At 40.4% G+C, this 16,344-nt stretch overlaps 1 protein-coding gene across 1 annotated transcript in view; it reads left to right on the top strand.

Annotated features, from left to right (window-relative positions):
* The first annotated feature begins 9,458 nt into the window (after positions 1–9,458).
* Positions 9,459–16,344, top strand: part of LOC144934893 (sodium-coupled monocarboxylate transporter 1-like) — a 31,654-nt gene continuing 24,768 nt past the window's right edge. The window contains exons 1-7 of the mRNA XM_078861165.1: positions 9,459–9,598; positions 10,376–10,437; positions 10,564–10,703; positions 11,989–12,054; positions 12,804–12,855; positions 14,817–14,884; positions 15,330–15,484. Of these exons, the coding sequence (XP_078717291.1) occupies positions 9,459–9,598; positions 10,376–10,437; positions 10,564–10,703; positions 11,989–12,054; positions 12,804–12,855; positions 14,817–14,884; positions 15,330–15,484 (683 nt within the window). The remainder of the gene's footprint in view (positions 9,599–10,375; positions 10,438–10,563; positions 10,704–11,988; positions 12,055–12,803; positions 12,856–14,816; positions 14,885–15,329; positions 15,485–16,344) is intronic.

Below are 16,344 nucleotides of genomic sequence, written 5' to 3'. Positions count from 1 at the left end.
CAAAAAGGGTAGCTTGCCATCATTTTCGACTTCCATGGTGAATCTGATGGCTGGGTGTATGGAATTGATGTGGTCGAGAAATTGGTCTAGAGCAGGCCGGCCATGTGGCCAGATGACAAAAGTGTCGTCTACGTATCTCTTCCATAAGGTCGGGCGTAGAGTGGCAGTCTGGATGGCGTCCGTCTCAAATTTCTCCATGAAGATGTTGGCTACAACCGGAGATAGGGGGGAGCCCATTGGGGTGCCCTCAATTTGCTTGTAGAAGGTTCCATTCCAGGTGAAGTATGTATTGGTTAAGCAGTGTCTCACCAGGGGGGGTACCCCAGCATTTAGTCCTTGATGAACCAAGTCTTCAATGATTGCGATGGTGTCAGGCACAGGCACCTTGGTGAACAAGGAAACCACATCAAAACTGACAAGCAGGTCGTCTGGGGACAGGGCAATCCCCTTGATTGTCGATACCAGGTCAGTAGAGTTTAGTACTGCAGAGGTGGTTTTTCCAGTGAAAGGCCGTAGGATTTCGGACAAAAAACGAGCCAGTTTGTAAGTGGGGGAGTTGATAGTAGAGACAATGGGACGAAGAGGTGTATCTTCTTTATGTATCTTTGGCAAGCCGTACAATCTTGGTGGCCTGGCTGCAGAAGGTTTCAACGAGAACTGTTTGGTCTGATCAATTAATGCGGTTGAAGCAGAGATGATGTTGTTGGTTTTGGAGACGAGGCTGTTGGTGGGGTCTCTTTTTATTTTTGTATAGCTGCCATCGTTGAGTAGTTCTTGAATTTTGTTGTTGTATTCTATTTTGTCCATGATGACAGTGGCATTGCCTTTGTCGGCTGAGAGGATGACAATGTCATCCCTCTTTTTTAATTGAGCTAATTCAAAACGCTCATCTTTGCTGATGTTGCTAGCTGGCATCTTAGCGTTTTTGAGGGTTACAGAGATTTCAGATCTTGCTACGTCTGCAGCGATGTGACTCAAGCCCTTGAGAGCTACATCTACTCGAGCAATTATATCATTAACTGGTATGTGTCTAGGTGTGACTGCAAAGTTTAGTCCTTTAGCTAAAACGGATTTCAAACCTTCAGAAATAGGACTGTTACTGTGATTAATTACGACTTTGTTAACATCTAGCTTTTGTTGATTTTCATATTCTTTAACCAATCAGATTTCGAGTTTGTCATGTTGGGCGTATTATTTGACACGCCGGAGCCTTCTAGCTGGCCTAGCCACCTACTTTAGCATTTTTCGTGTGGCGTGATCGGAGGGCCAGTTAGCTAACTGAAGTAAAACTAGCTAGCACGTAACGTAGCATCATCTAATATTTATTTAAACTTCCTTTCGTGACGTTTAGATGTAGTGCTTTAAATTTTTTGTTTAGATTTTTACTTAGCCCTGTTGTTTTTTAACGCACAATGGCTGAAGGAGGAGGGGAAGATATGGCTTTTGGTGGCGGATTTACTGGCAAACCCAGTTGCGCTGCTTTAGATCGTTGCTGCTGGTGTGAATGATATTCAGATTCAGTGGCCTGGGTGTGCCTTTGAGTGTGCGTGGTGGCATGTGCGTTTAGGCCCAGCAGCTTGGCTGAAATCTGTGGGGAAGCCTGTTGAATCCTGATATTTGTGTTTCACAGCATTTTTTCTTGCTTGGTGGTCGTATGAGTAAATGTGACTGGTTGTTGTGAGTTTGTTCTTGTTTCTTTGGTAATGACATTGATTTGGGCTATGCGATGTCTATTAGTGATGCAGCATCCTGTCATACTGCGTAATAGTGGTACATCCTTGATGGTTTCAGTATTTGTAAAATGTATTTTAACTCTCATAGGTATTGAGCCTCGTGTTAAATCAGTTTATTCCACTCGATAAAGGTTACTGTGAATATGGGCGGTTACTTCGAATGCCAATAGCCTATAGCTCTAGTGTCACGGTGAGGTTATTCAAAGGCGGTTTAATTGCGGGAGGATAGCACCGAAGGCCTAGGTGTAAAATACACGGCCCACCACTGGTACCCACAGAGATACATCTCTGTTACAGCGAAACTACTTGCCCAGATGCGGACGAAGCTGTTGTGGGTGATTAAGCTGTGCGATTTCGAGATCGGCTTGGTGTCCAACAGGTCGCTGAAGTGTGGACGCACCTTTAGGGCCGTCTGGCAGATGTTAAGATTGTCCCCTTGGACATTGTGGCCATTTGCTGAACCAGTATGGCTCAATTTCGATTTAAAGCTTTCGTGACTGCAGGGATTCATCTTCTTGGTTCTTTCGGTAAAGTCACGTAGAAGGGAAATTATAAAAGAATAAAAATAAAACATCATAAAATACAATTCTTATTTTTTTATTATTTCCCTTCTACGTGACTTTACCGAAAGAACCAAGAAGACAGTATGGCTCACTTCTAGAGGTTAGAGTTGTCTGACGGAAATAAAGGAATTCAATTGGACTATTTGGGATCTCTGCTGAAAGTCAATAATATGTTGTGGACGATGCATCCTGTTTGGACAATGAAGTGACACTTGCAGAGAATAAAACATCTATCTTCCAGCGAGAGCGAAAATGTAACTTGATTTAATGTCATCAGCGGTTACATCTGCAAAATAAGCAGTCACATGCTACAATAATGGCGACAAGCAAATTAGAATGGCAAACTCGAATGAGATTTGAATTTAGTGTGGAACAACGGTTACGTCTACCTGTTAAATATTGTCACAACAGACACGTACAAATCCAAAAATAGGTTTTCCCCTTTTTTCTGGCAACAAAACAGGTGTTACGATGTTAAAACACCAAACTGAAACCTTTTGCAAGGAATCATGCCTGTATTAACCACAGTTACTTGTGGTGAAAATACAAAAAAAAACATGCTCTGACAATATATGCATTGTCTTTGAAACGGATTGGAAACAGTGTTAGACCAGAGGACGCCAAAAGGCGAACAGCACAAAGACAATGCCACTGTCAGGGCATTGAGAGCTCGGGGTGAGCAGCTCCATCATGGGACCTCCTTTGCCAGTGTCAAAATATAGGAATAGGTTTTCCCCTTGTTTGTATTTTCGCCACAAGTATCTGTAGTTTACGCAGACATTATTCCTTGCAAAAGGTTTCAGTTTGATGTTTTAACATCGTAACACCTGTTTTGTTTCCAGAAAAAAGGGGAAACTATTCTTTCGATTTAAAGCTTTCGTGACTGCAGGGATTCATCTTCTTGGTTATTTCGGTAAAGTCACGTAGAATGGAAATAATAAAATAATAAAAATTAAACATAATAAAATAATTCTCACGACGTTTCGGCCAAAACGCAAGCAGCCGTCCTCAGGTAAAGAACAGGTCTGTCGAGAAGACAGAGTCTGAAAGACTTCTCGACAGACCTGTTCTTCACCTGAGGACGGCTGCTTGCATTGTGGCCGAAACGTCGTGAGAATTATTTTAATATGTTTTATTTTTATTATTTCCATTCTACGTGACTTTACCGATAAAACCAAGAAGATGAACTCTATTCTTATATTTTGACACTGGCAAAGGAGGTCCCATGATGTAAAAATCCAATTAACATTTGTATAATATTACCTGTGCATTGGTCAAATACAAGTTGCTCATGTATTTTCACAAACCCCATGCATTCACTTACATGTGAATTACTTAAGACCATGTGACGCACATTTACCTGCACGTGTGCGAACGAATGACCGCCATGAATCTCGTACCACAACTGCATTGCCACCCATTGCCAGCATACTCAAAGCCACCAAGGACATAGCTAGGCTGGGCACCAGCCAGAATGAGTTTTCATTGCTTGTTGTGTTTCTTGCTGACTCACAATTCACATGGTCGTCTTTGCTACTTCCATTATGGGCTGCGTCGCAGGACACATTTCCATGGGCCGGCTTCTGGCTAGCCCATACAGCCAACATGATTTGGGCTGAAAAGTAATCATTCAAAGACACAAATTATTGAAATATAAATACACTGTTTTACATAAACGACATTAAACATTAACCTGATTGGATTATTGGCTCCCTTTCATACAGAAGAACTCCTCCTTCCCCATGGCAATGTGGGGAACTGTTGGCCTTGACAGGTGTTTGGTATCTTAGCCTTTCTGTGAGCTTCGCCGATGTCAACCCAGCATTCAATGTATACCCGCTGCAGTGTGAACATCAGGATTGGATATGGCACAGGCTGCATTGTGCCGTGAAAGCTCTCATAGGCGCTCTCTAATTGTATTTACACAAATAGACCCTCACTGCCCCTTTTCACACATATCCGCCATTTCTCTCATGCATCTCTGACATTTCAATGCATTGTTGATTTTTTTTCCATTACTCTCCCTATCGTGGATACAATGTCCAAGACACATAGTACCCCACTATTGCTAGAACTAGCACAATGACAGCTGTCACAGTGTAATAAAGCAAATTCTACTTTCTGCCGCGTGTAAGCCGGAGTCCCTATTTGAAATTAGGTGTTATTCGGATTCTCCGACACTAACTATGCATTACACACGTATGTATAATATTGAATACCAGGTATATAATAAAAACATGTTTATATATTTGTTTAGTGAATTTTTCTGAAGGTCATCAAGTGCAGTTCTTTCCTACTTAATGTTTCACGCGCAATGCTGTGATTATGTTTCTGAGAAAGAAAAAAACATTCGGGAATTTATAAAAACAGCCAAATTATTTAGATGTTATATCACCGACATATGCCAATTTATAAAAAAAAAACAGCAAGGCCTGTAAAAATGTTAAGTGAAAGTGGTTAAGTAAAGGCACATTTGGGTAGACTTGGCTCCTTTATTTTCTAACAGGATCTGGTAACAACAGCAAGAAAGGCCTAGATTTTAAAAAATACGAAGTAAAAAAAGAAACCCGAAGTTATGGAACACCAAAAATCAGCAGATTTGGTTTTCAAAATGTATGATAAAAAAAGTTATATTTGGAATCAGCTCCCTAAATAATTCCAGTTTAAAACTTTACAAAGCCTAGGTTAAAAAGAAAAAAAAACATATCCCCCGTTTAGAATGGGTGAAAAGAAAAAAAAGATAGTTTTCACGTTTAATAATCGTGATAATCCAAGTCATCATTAGAGAAGAGCATCAGCATTATCCAACTCCAAAATATCACATTTCATGACCAAATCCCATTTGGAACACAGTTCAACATGTAGTTTAAAGTAGCTAAACTTATTAAACAAGGAACAATCACTCAGAATCAGGTATATAGTGAATATATTTAATTAGTTTTTGGGGGGGAAATAGGTTACACTTTCTGAATGTAATGAAAATTAACAACTCATAAACACAACGAAATACAATTTACATTCCACTCAATGACTTTTTGACAATGCAAGAGGATACAGTATCGTGTGTACACATTTTACTGGTTTGAATTATAAAAAAAAATTAACTCACGTCTGTATTAGAATACATAGTAATAATACACAATAAAACATACACTCAAAAAATAAATATGCAGTACTGTATAGTGTTATATATTTTACTATGTCACGCCTGCACAGTAAGAGACAACGTCTTTTCAAATGAGTACGTAAAACTACATGTCAAATGTACTGAATAATATTCGAATAATTGTATTAGTGGTACACATTCCTGTTTGCGTGTACTGCAGTAGTTATTAGAATCACTTACCAAGTGGTATCTTCATGGCTCAGTTGTTCATGCAAATTTTACTCTCCGGTCTATTCTTCCCAAACATGTTTAAACTGTAAATGAAGTCCCACAATGAAAAAAATATATTCACAATCGGGAATGTAGATTTGAAGAGGCAGCGATGCTGCAACAAGCTCTCGGTAACTTAAACTTTTAGTGACTCCTCTACGATCACCACTGGAGTGACGGGGTTTTTTTTTACTACACTACTGGCCTTCTATTAGCACTGACAAAGGGGGGGGGGGGGTGGGTTATGGAGAGATATATTTTAGGAGGTGGCTACGTAGCATTTCTGCTGAAATGGCTCAAAAAGTAGTGGGCATGCGCTGTCGCAAATGCATATACACATATACACTCAACTTCCCACAAAGACTCAACTTTTGATTATAATTGCAAACAATAGCAGATCATATTCTTTGGGTCTTTCGGTAAAGCCACGTAGATAGAAAAATTATAAATAGCAGATCACACCGCATTAGACTGTGGCTTCCACTACAGACGGATGTAAACTGGATTTAGGGCCATGCGTTGCCCTGACATTAACATGGCACTAATCATACATAACTAGAGACTAATCATGGGCATTGTATGGCAATTAAAATTTAAATCTCTTGTGTAGCCAGGCCATCTGTTTCTATAATCGAAGGTCTCAAAAGGATTCACATCTTTTATAGTGGCCTGTGTGTACAAGAAGACGCAAGCATGCACAATGATAAATTAGGAAGGTGACAACGTTCAGTGATGTATTCTCAACCTGGCCATCACCTCGCAACACCACCGTATCAATGTGTTGCTGTCAGTGTGGTTAACAGTCGCACACCAATCCACAACCTCTTATCCACGACTCAATCTTATTCATGACTCAATCTGTGATTTATACCATTATCCATGGATTTCATTTTTCTCATTATCAGCATCATTAGCCATAATTCATCCACTGCTGGATGAAGGCCTCCCCTAGCCCCTGTCACCTCCCACAATTCTGCAATGTAATAATCCACCTAGCATGTGCACACGTCACTCCATTTGCTGGTAGACATCCTCTCGGAACACGTTCTTTTCCCTGCTCTTCCTATTATCCACAACGTTCAAGTTCAAGTTCATTTATTAGGTATAGCCCTGTGAGCCATTCGGCTCTTGAATCGGGTGCAACCGCAACAAACAAAAAACAAAAACATGAACAAAAAACATCTTAAAGTGAATATGTGACTAAGTGCAAACAGAAATCCAAGAAAAGACAGCAAAATATTGCAGAAAAAAATCACCGTACACCAACGCTGTGTGCAAATATCCCAGTGGGATGCAAGTCAAACAACCAACGTGTATAATTTATCTACAAAAGTGTGGATAAGAGGATTATGAATAGTCTTTGTGCAGTAATTAAAATGTTGTGTTCACAAACTGGATTTGAGCACTGTGTTCATCCTGTTATTCGTATTTTTTTTTGTAAAGTGTGGTAGAATTATGGTTCACTGTTGGTGTGAAAAGGCACGACTTGCTGTGAGCACACACGTGGTCATGGGCAGGGTTTACATTGCCGTGATGGATGTAACCTTGCCCACCCACAAGTCACTCGAAGGTCAGGATACATATTAATGATGTAACATATTCCAACATGTATTTGTATACTGTATTACATTTGTGGTATGGAAGCTGATTGCTAGTTGTCAGGACAATAGTCGTTTTACGTAGCATTTCCATATACAGGTAGTCCCCGAGTTACGATGGTCCGACTTACGATATTTCGATCTTACGATGGCGACAGAAATTCGACAAAATTGCCATCAACAACCTAACATCGTTCAAGTGTGCAGACGACGGACAGAATTTTGATGAGTACAGTACAATATGATACGTTACGATATGCTCAATGCACGTATGATACGTAGCTTTAGCGATTTCATTTTAAGGTTACCACGACAAATTGCTCTGTTTTGCTAAATTATCACCATTCTTTAAGACTCCTGGGTAGGCTAGGCCTTCTTCGACTTACGATATTTTCGACTCGTAACGCATCTCCGTCGTAAGTAAAGGACTACCTGTATTCATTATTGCTTTGTTTTTTCTCATAAAGTTTGTGGAAACCTTTTGATCAATCTGGCCTCATGCATGCGACAGGTCCAATCACATTGGATCATCTTTGCAAGTGTTATCGTGCCACTCCTTCCCAGACAGAGGACAGAGCTAACACAAAATAAAACATGCTTCAAATCGCTTTAAACTATTGTCATTGTAGAGCGTATTTAATATGCCGCTGCACCCTGTTGTTGTAGGAGAACACATTTATTTAAACGTCTATTTAATTAAGTAGAACGTGTTGTCTATATTTATTTAAAGTTGCGCATTTTGATGTGACGTCACATTTCTCACCCCCCCCCTCGTCACAAATGTTTGACCCCCCCCCCCAGGTGCGTGACGTCATTTATGGACGGCCCCTAAGGACACTGAATGCTGACCAGACACGTCACCGCCAGCCATCGATGTCTTTTCCCCACTGACAAAAGCATTAAGGCGTGGCTCCAGTGACTTTTCGGTGGCCTGGTGGTGGAAATGTTCAGTCATGGTGAATTAGAAATGCAGTTGAGCGTGAAGCATTTTGCGTGGCACATTCTGTGCAAGACGCACACACATTATGAGCATTTCCCATGGTGCCATAGCAATACAGCAAAATGACAGCCGTAAAATATATCCTGTCTCGTAGACATCCAAATGTCCCACGTGTCCATGTGTAGCAATGCCTCCAAATACGTGATGCTATGACAGCGCCCTCTGCTGGAGTCCGTTGAATCCACTCATGTCAAGACTGCCCAATCTTGTGCTGTTAATGCCTTACTTGCAGTTTTCAGGAACGCATGTCGCGCTTTATGCGAGGAACGCCTATAGTTATTATTTTGGGGATGACGACGATGGTGATGATGGTACGTGTAATGATGGGGTAGAGGCGCGGGTAATGCTGAGTGAGGAGGCGAATCAAGATAAAGGTTTTGTAACATGAAGAACGGGCAGGCTCCATGGTAGTTTTTGTCGAAAATTAAGAGGGCAGGGAGAAAGCCAGGGGGAGGTAGAGTAAGGTGGAGTGAGATCGAGGGGACTAATGACAGCAAAATGGGATTGGGGATAACGGAAGAGGTGGAACGAGCAAAAATAGCTTTTTGTCTGTGGGGAGATTGAATGACGAGATAGCAACGTGGAGGGATTTATGGATTTCGTGGAAAAGAGACATGCAGGTAGTGACTGATTTTGACCGAAAAGGGGATAACGGTTCACTGAGAAACTGGGCACTGAATCGTGGGCTTAGTATAGGGTGGGGTGAGGCGTGGGTATTAGTGGGTGCTCAGAAGGATGCACAATAAGGTTTATTTTGAGTGTTGAACTATGTTTAAATTAATTACTTGTTTTCGAACAATCCAAGTTGGTGCCAGTGGAGTGAGTGGGAGAAGTACAAAGCTTGCACGCAGCCAAGCAGCGAAACTACAGTTATAAGACAGACACAAATGTGAGGCAAATGCAGTACGAACACAACTTAGGGCAAAGGTACATAATAAACTCGTGAGAGCAGCGAAGAGATACGAACCAGGCACAGTCCGTTGTGGGGCAAAGGTTAAAAGATCAGGAGAGAAAGAGTAACTTATTTAAGGATTTGAAGTGGAGTTAAACATCGCATTAGAAGCTTCTTACAGAGCAAATACGTTTGAGAAAATACGTCGCCATTGCTATCGAGGCAAACTTACACTGACTTCATATAAATGCAGTAACGTCAACAATCGCATTCATTTTAGGATAAAGAGGGCAGAGATGGTCCAGACGAGCCAGTTTGGGACCTGGGACTATGTTGTATTTGCCCTTATGCTGGTAATTTCAGCTTGTATAGGATTATACCATGCTTTCGCAGGTGGTGGACAGAACACCTCAGAAGATATCCTTTTGGGCAGAAGGTAAGGACAACATTCATATTCAGCGTAACATTATTATGAAATGAATACCACAATTACTATTATTTATGTAATGTATTACGTAAGTTAAATTATGTTTGCTTATGTGTTTTTTTTTTTATAATCAAGCTGTTGCTGGAGTAGTGGAAGAAGTAAATTTTAATCGAAGATACGAGACAAAAAATGACTGCATGATACAATATTTTTTCTCACAATCGGAACAAGATGGGTCTTTGACAGTTTAATTCCAGCTCACCTCTGAAATCCTGTTGATCACCGCAAGGATGGAGAGGCCACGATTAACAATAGTATGGTGGCTTTTCCTTCGTACCGGGATATACAGGACCATCGTGTAGATACTCCCATCGTGCACATCACTTCATGATGCAGGGAACTGTATGAATGTAGGCGATCGTTCTACTGTGGTTGTGAATCACCTTTGAGGCTGGGTTACTATTAAAGTTGTGGGTTACTGTTGAGGATGTGAGTTGGTGTTGAGGCTGTGGGTTAGCATTGATGGTGTGGGTTACGTAAAGAATAAAACTTCAAAACATTTTCAGATTTTATCTGGCATAATTATCTTATCTGAAAATTTTTCCAATTGATACTAATTAGTATACCAGCATGTGTGAACATTACATTACACAATGCAGTTCTGTAGTCACAAACATAAAGACTTTGTAATGCCGAGGTTTAAACTACATTTGTATCTATTGCAATGTTACGTGGATCATAGCCGCTTTTGTTTATATTTTGTCGTGTTGATTTTTCACACTGCAGGCAGCTATCACCATATCCAGTGGCCTTGTCTTTAGCAGCAAGTTTTCTTTCTGCCATCGCTGGTAAGTTTTACATGTTGCATGCCAAAGCATCCAGCAATGCATAAACAATGGCCTATACAGTTTGTTTTACTATGTTACCAAGAAGTATGTGAGAGCTAAGATTCTAACCTGTTTTTCGTCTTCTAGTAATTGGTCTCCCAGCTGAAATCTACATGTACGGGATGATGCATGTGCTCATGGGTATCGCCTGGATTTTTGCAATCTCAGTCACAGCATTCATCTATATCCCACTTTTCTACCGTCTCCAGCTCTCCAGCATATATAAGGTATGTAGAAATGTACTATAATCTTCATAAAGCTGGTCTTAGTAGATACTATCATTACTGGTGGCTGAACCCCAAAAAGTTCACACACTGTCACTAAAGAGCTATGAGTTTTACACGCTTGCAAACTCTAGCTAACATTCTACTCTCCTGCTCCTCCATTCGATACCAAATAAAAAAACATCTCATATTTGCTCCTCTTAATTACCTTTGTATTTAAGCCTCACACTATCATGGCGTAATGTGTTTTGCCCTCGTTTTTAATAAGTTGATGTATTTATTCATACCACTCGTCTACTTCTACATCTTCATGGCTTGTGGTTGGGATTCATATTTTAATAACCTTAATAACCTCTAACTTTTGTATCTGAAACCTCTATGTTTGATTCCCAGACAAACAATCTCACTCCTCTGTAATTACTGTCATATCCACCTAAATGGTAGGAAAAGTTGGCACTACTGTATTGAAATGTATGTGAGTTCTCTCCTATTATTATCACCAAATACATGCCAATGTATTTCTCTTTCCAGTTCCTTCTCCAACATGATAGATAGAAAGAGCGTATTAATTACGGCAGGAAGGGCCCAATGTATGTATGTATATTGTATGTATGTTGAACTTCTTTCGCACCGTACGTTGCTAACCGTGCTACTGGGAGGTTACATACGTCACGATACAAAACAGCAGGTATCGGTACGTGCCTCACGATTTGCCCGACAAAGTCCACGTGTTGTACGTAGCAATGGTCAAATCCAAGTGTAATTTTGTAACCCAGTGATTCCTAGCATACCCTTGTGCTAACTCTGCATGTAGCTCAGGACCACAGCCATAACACCCAGCACCTCCGATTAGATTGGTTGGCTACGTCCTGTGTGAAAGAAGTTCAACATACATATATCACACTGTGGATTGCTTTTCTGGACATCGTCATCTAATCCAATCATCTCACTGAGGTCAGTAATATTAATTCCTAAGTTGCAAACTATAAACAGAGATGAGAACTGTTTCACACATTAATATGGTAACACTTGTTTGAAATATGAAAATGAAATCACTTCTTGTCTAAAATCCCCGCAATTGTTTCCATTTCTTTACCCAAAAGTTTAATAAGAAACAAGTCATTCATCTAACATTCCTCAACTTTGAAGGTAGCGTGTTGATCTATATCCCATAACTATTCACGGTAATTTTTCCACGCTAAATATTTTCAACAAGATAGATAAATTTAATATGCATATACCGTAAATATCTTTCTGAAAAAAATAACATTTGTTTGTGCAAATTCAGTACCTCGACACCAGGTTCAACCAAGCGGTGCGATACGGAGTGGTGTGTGCCTATTTCATGCACATGGTAAGTGGCACAGTGATTGACACAGTGCTTTCAGTTCCTGAGCATGTTCAACATGAGATAGAAGTGATACCTCAACTGGTTCTATCCCCCCCCCCCCCCCCTTTACCAGCTCACACTGACGGCGATGGTCAATTAAATTTACGAACAAATAACTCCACAACTCCCATGACTGAGCGTGGATAGGACTTCATCCAGCAGTGGATTGATTCAATGGCTGGTATTCATTATTTTACCACGAGTTATGTTTTTGACAGCACTGATTTGCTCAAAGTCAAAACGGTACAAGGACTACGTTTGACAATGTTGACGGGCGTGAGACCAGCAGGGAGAAGCTAGGAGGGAATCATCGTGCTGCTGTGTATTAACAACTAAAAGTACTCATCAAACTCGTTCAATGCATGCGAAATGCAACTTGCAGCCATCAGCCCAAGAGGCGCAGCGCATATTTGTACATCTAATGCGGAATTAGCATCACGGGTCTGTGTACATATGGTATATATGGTGATGATCATTATCAACAAATAAACGTAAATGTTTACACAACAGGACTGTGAGAGATGTCGATAGCTCGGGGAGTGGATTGACTGTGGCTACTAATTAACCTCCAGTTAGCACGGTTGGCTACGTACGGTCCAAAATAAGTTCAACATACATGAAAAGTCAACGTTATAAGCTATTGTTTGATTACACGTTGAATGTTCTATATCATTTTAATACGGTTAAATGTGTAATCATGTTTCTGTTAACAGGTGCTGTATTTGGGGATGGTCACATATGCACCTTCCCTAGCGCTCAGTCAAGGTGAGGACACAGAAATAAGATGAATCTCAATGCAAGGGTTATGTTTCTGGCCACTCGAGGACCGTCAAACAGTAAAATATTGGCATATCTAAGACCCAACAGTCCAGACTTGCTCATCAGAACGTAATAGAATCACGTAATAAATGCCTGCAATTGATGATGATTTGACAAATGTTTTACAAAGGGTTTAATTGATCATATGTCCTGGTTGCTGGTAGACTGAAGTAGACATGTGACTATCAGCCAAAGGCATTAAAATAATACATAACACTTTAACTAATGCAAAATGCCTGCCACCTCAGTAGCTTTTATTATGCAAGTGCTTTATTAAAGGGTACTTGTAATCATCATTTCACACGACATTCTAATGCCAAATTAAAACAAGCAATGCAGGGCACCAGAAACTGTAGTGTCGGATTATATGAAGCAAGATAAAATTACATTCTTCCATATACAGCTGCACTCACCTTTGTGCTTTGTTGTTCATGTTTTCTTGCAAGTCATCGAGCTCAATTGGCCATCTGCAATCTTAGCTAAGAGCAATTCCCTCACCACTCAAATAATACACACTGCATTTTTTTTACTTCATCAAACCACGCAACATATTATTGATCTAACTATCCAACAACTAAATGTTCTATATTTTCTTCTAATACATACCGTGCTTCCGATTGAAAGGGTGGTCAGCCAAATGTGAACTCAGATGACAGGGTACATGTTAAGTAAACGGTATACCTAACACCCTTTGTCCTTCAGCAAATCCCCATGCCCTTCAATGTCAACTCCACCAACTCCACCCGCATCACCACTACCAGCTCACTACTTTACCCAGTGGCGATCTTATATCAGCAAAGCATTCGTCTTGTCTTGCTTAAAGTGTTTGACTCTTTGACAACACCCCCCCCCCCCCCATTAAACTTGGTTTTCAGTTACTGCCTGAGAATATTTGACTGGCATTGTCATGAACAATCCCTGCCTCAAAACTAGACATTAATTAGCTAAAGTTCACGATGACGGTTCTAAAGCCGGAACAACGGTGTGGTGTTATCGGTACAAGAGGCAACATTACCGTAGTTGCGTGAGGTGGTCGGAGAGGGTATTCTTTTTTTAATGAGCATGGAGACAATGTTTATGAGCATGGGGGTTATTTGACCATACTTCACCAAAACGGTCAGTGCAGGATGATGAAGATGGGGTATATAGACATTGGGGCACTGTATGGTATAACAATGTAATTTTCTGAACTGCCTTCTTCTAACGCTGTAGCCCCACATCAGCCTATTTGTCACCTATTTTATTTCAAGGTGGTAGTTTCCCATCGAAGGCATTGTCCAGACTGAGCACTGTTTAGCTACCAAGATCTGAATAAACCAGGCACATTCCTGCTGATTTAGTCATGAATAACAGTCAAGTAAAATTGATCAAGTCCAACTAGCGATTGATGGATTAAATCAATGTTTTATTCAATATTTTCTGCTGGTCCAAACCTAACTCCACCCAAGTTCGAACAAGTTTCCATTCTGCAGAAATAGGTGTAGTGTGTAAGAATTACAGAACCGTGCAGGATAATCTTATAGAGAGATCCTCATCAACACTGAGACATACGATGACTGGGTCTTTGAAGGGTTGGCATCATGATATAATGCCACTACTATACCATCTCAAAAACTAACATGTACAAAATGCAATTTACCATTGCTTTGTCATTTTAAACACTACAGTCGTAAAGCAATGCTGTATTATCTTACTGTATTGTGCTTTGATAAAATGAAAAAGAATATCATTGACGAACCAAAGTTAACATATTTACTTTATTTATAGGTTATTGTTTTACTCTCTTACCCCAATTGTTCTATTTATGTCATGTGATGACAATACTTTTCTGTAATATTGTTTTCCCAGGATAATGCCTTTAATTTCATTAGCTCCAGGTTATCATTGTGCTGTATTGTCTTTTTCAGTAACTGGCCTGAACATCTGGGTGGCAATCATGTCCACGGCACTTGTTTGCATCGCCTATACTGCATTTGTGAGTTTTATCAATTATAGTATGTGGTATACAGTACCTCGTTATCATACACGTTCGTGTAGGCAAGTTATAATTCACGAACGAGTGGTCCCAACCACTCGTGAGATTTATTTTAATTCTACCAACGCCAAATGTTGTAACTTTCTCATATACTCAGATGTATATATATCTTATCTTGAACCAAACTTATGCCATTTCTACGATGCCATAAGCCATTCTATACTCGGCTCCAAGACCGGTTCAGATATTTAGTTTTGACTTTCTTACCCCATAATATTACAATTGTTGTATTGATGTCATGTGATGAGAATCATTTTCTTGAACATTCTTTTCTCAGCTGTATGTCCCATGCTGACTTATCATCGGTGCTCAATAACAGCAATTGCCCCTCAACATCATGTGTAGGCTGCACAGATGATTTATGTATGTGTCTGTGTGTGTGTAGGGTGGTATTCGTGCTGTGGTGTGGACAGATGTGTTCCAGGCAGCCGTGATGTTGGCTGGCCTCTTGGCTGTGCTGATTCAGGGCTCTCTACGCCTCGGAGGCTTCTCCAACGTGTGGAGCGTCTCCCAGGCAGGAGGGCGCATAAACTTCTGGAAGTGTGTTCCTCATTCTCACTAAAACGCACGCATACATACTCTTTGGTTTTTTGGTAAAGTCATGTAGGTAAAAATAAAATAAATGAAAACAAATAAATTAAATCATGTCGTTTCGGGCGCAACACAAACGTCCTTCTTCAGGTGGGGACAATGTAGCAAAAGCACAACCGCTTAAGTGTGTAAGTGTGTCACAAAGCACAACCGCTTAAGTGTGTAAGTGTGTCACACTTAAGCGGTTGTGCTTTGGCTACGTTGTCCCCACCTGAAAAAGGACGCTTGTGTTGCGCTCGAAACGTCGTGATTTAATTTAGTTGTTTTCATTTATTTATTTTATTTTTATCTACGTGACTTTACCGAAAAAACCAAAGAGTATATGAATCCTTGCAGTCGCGAAAGCTTCAAATCTAGAATTAACACGCATACATAACATTAGAAATTAAGCGAAGAATACCTATAAATAACATATATACGTCGTTAACAGTTGTCAGAGAAGCGATATCAATTGGGTGTTGGTGCAGGGGGCAGCACTCTGCTCTGAACCTGGTCAACTAGCTGTAAATGTGCTCTTCTGTTCTTGCGTATAGCATTATGTTCAGAAGCTAAATGCCAATGTCGAGGTCTGCTGGCCATGAGATGGCTTCAGGAGAGAGTTCGGCGTAGTGTTGATATTCCTCCTATTGAAGAAGCACCGACTACAGTGGTTCACTATATATGGTCCATATGAACGAGATGTGCAAATTGGCCTGTTGGTTTTCTGATGCAGTAGGTGGTTACTTCAGAATGTCAATATCAGGAAGTGTGTCGTCGATGGGGTGTTTATTCTGGATGTCCGCATTATTGCAGGAAGTCACATTTAGGTC

Source organism: Lampetra fluviatilis, chromosome 1 (genome assembly GCF_964198595.1).
Source record: "Lampetra fluviatilis chromosome 1, kcLamFluv1.1, whole genome shotgun sequence".
Taxonomy (NCBI): Eukaryota; Metazoa; Chordata; class Hyperoartia; order Petromyzontiformes; family Petromyzontidae; genus Lampetra; species Lampetra fluviatilis.
The sequence above is the reverse complement of the archived record's forward strand: the minus strand, read 5'-3'. Positions and strand labels throughout refer to the sequence as shown.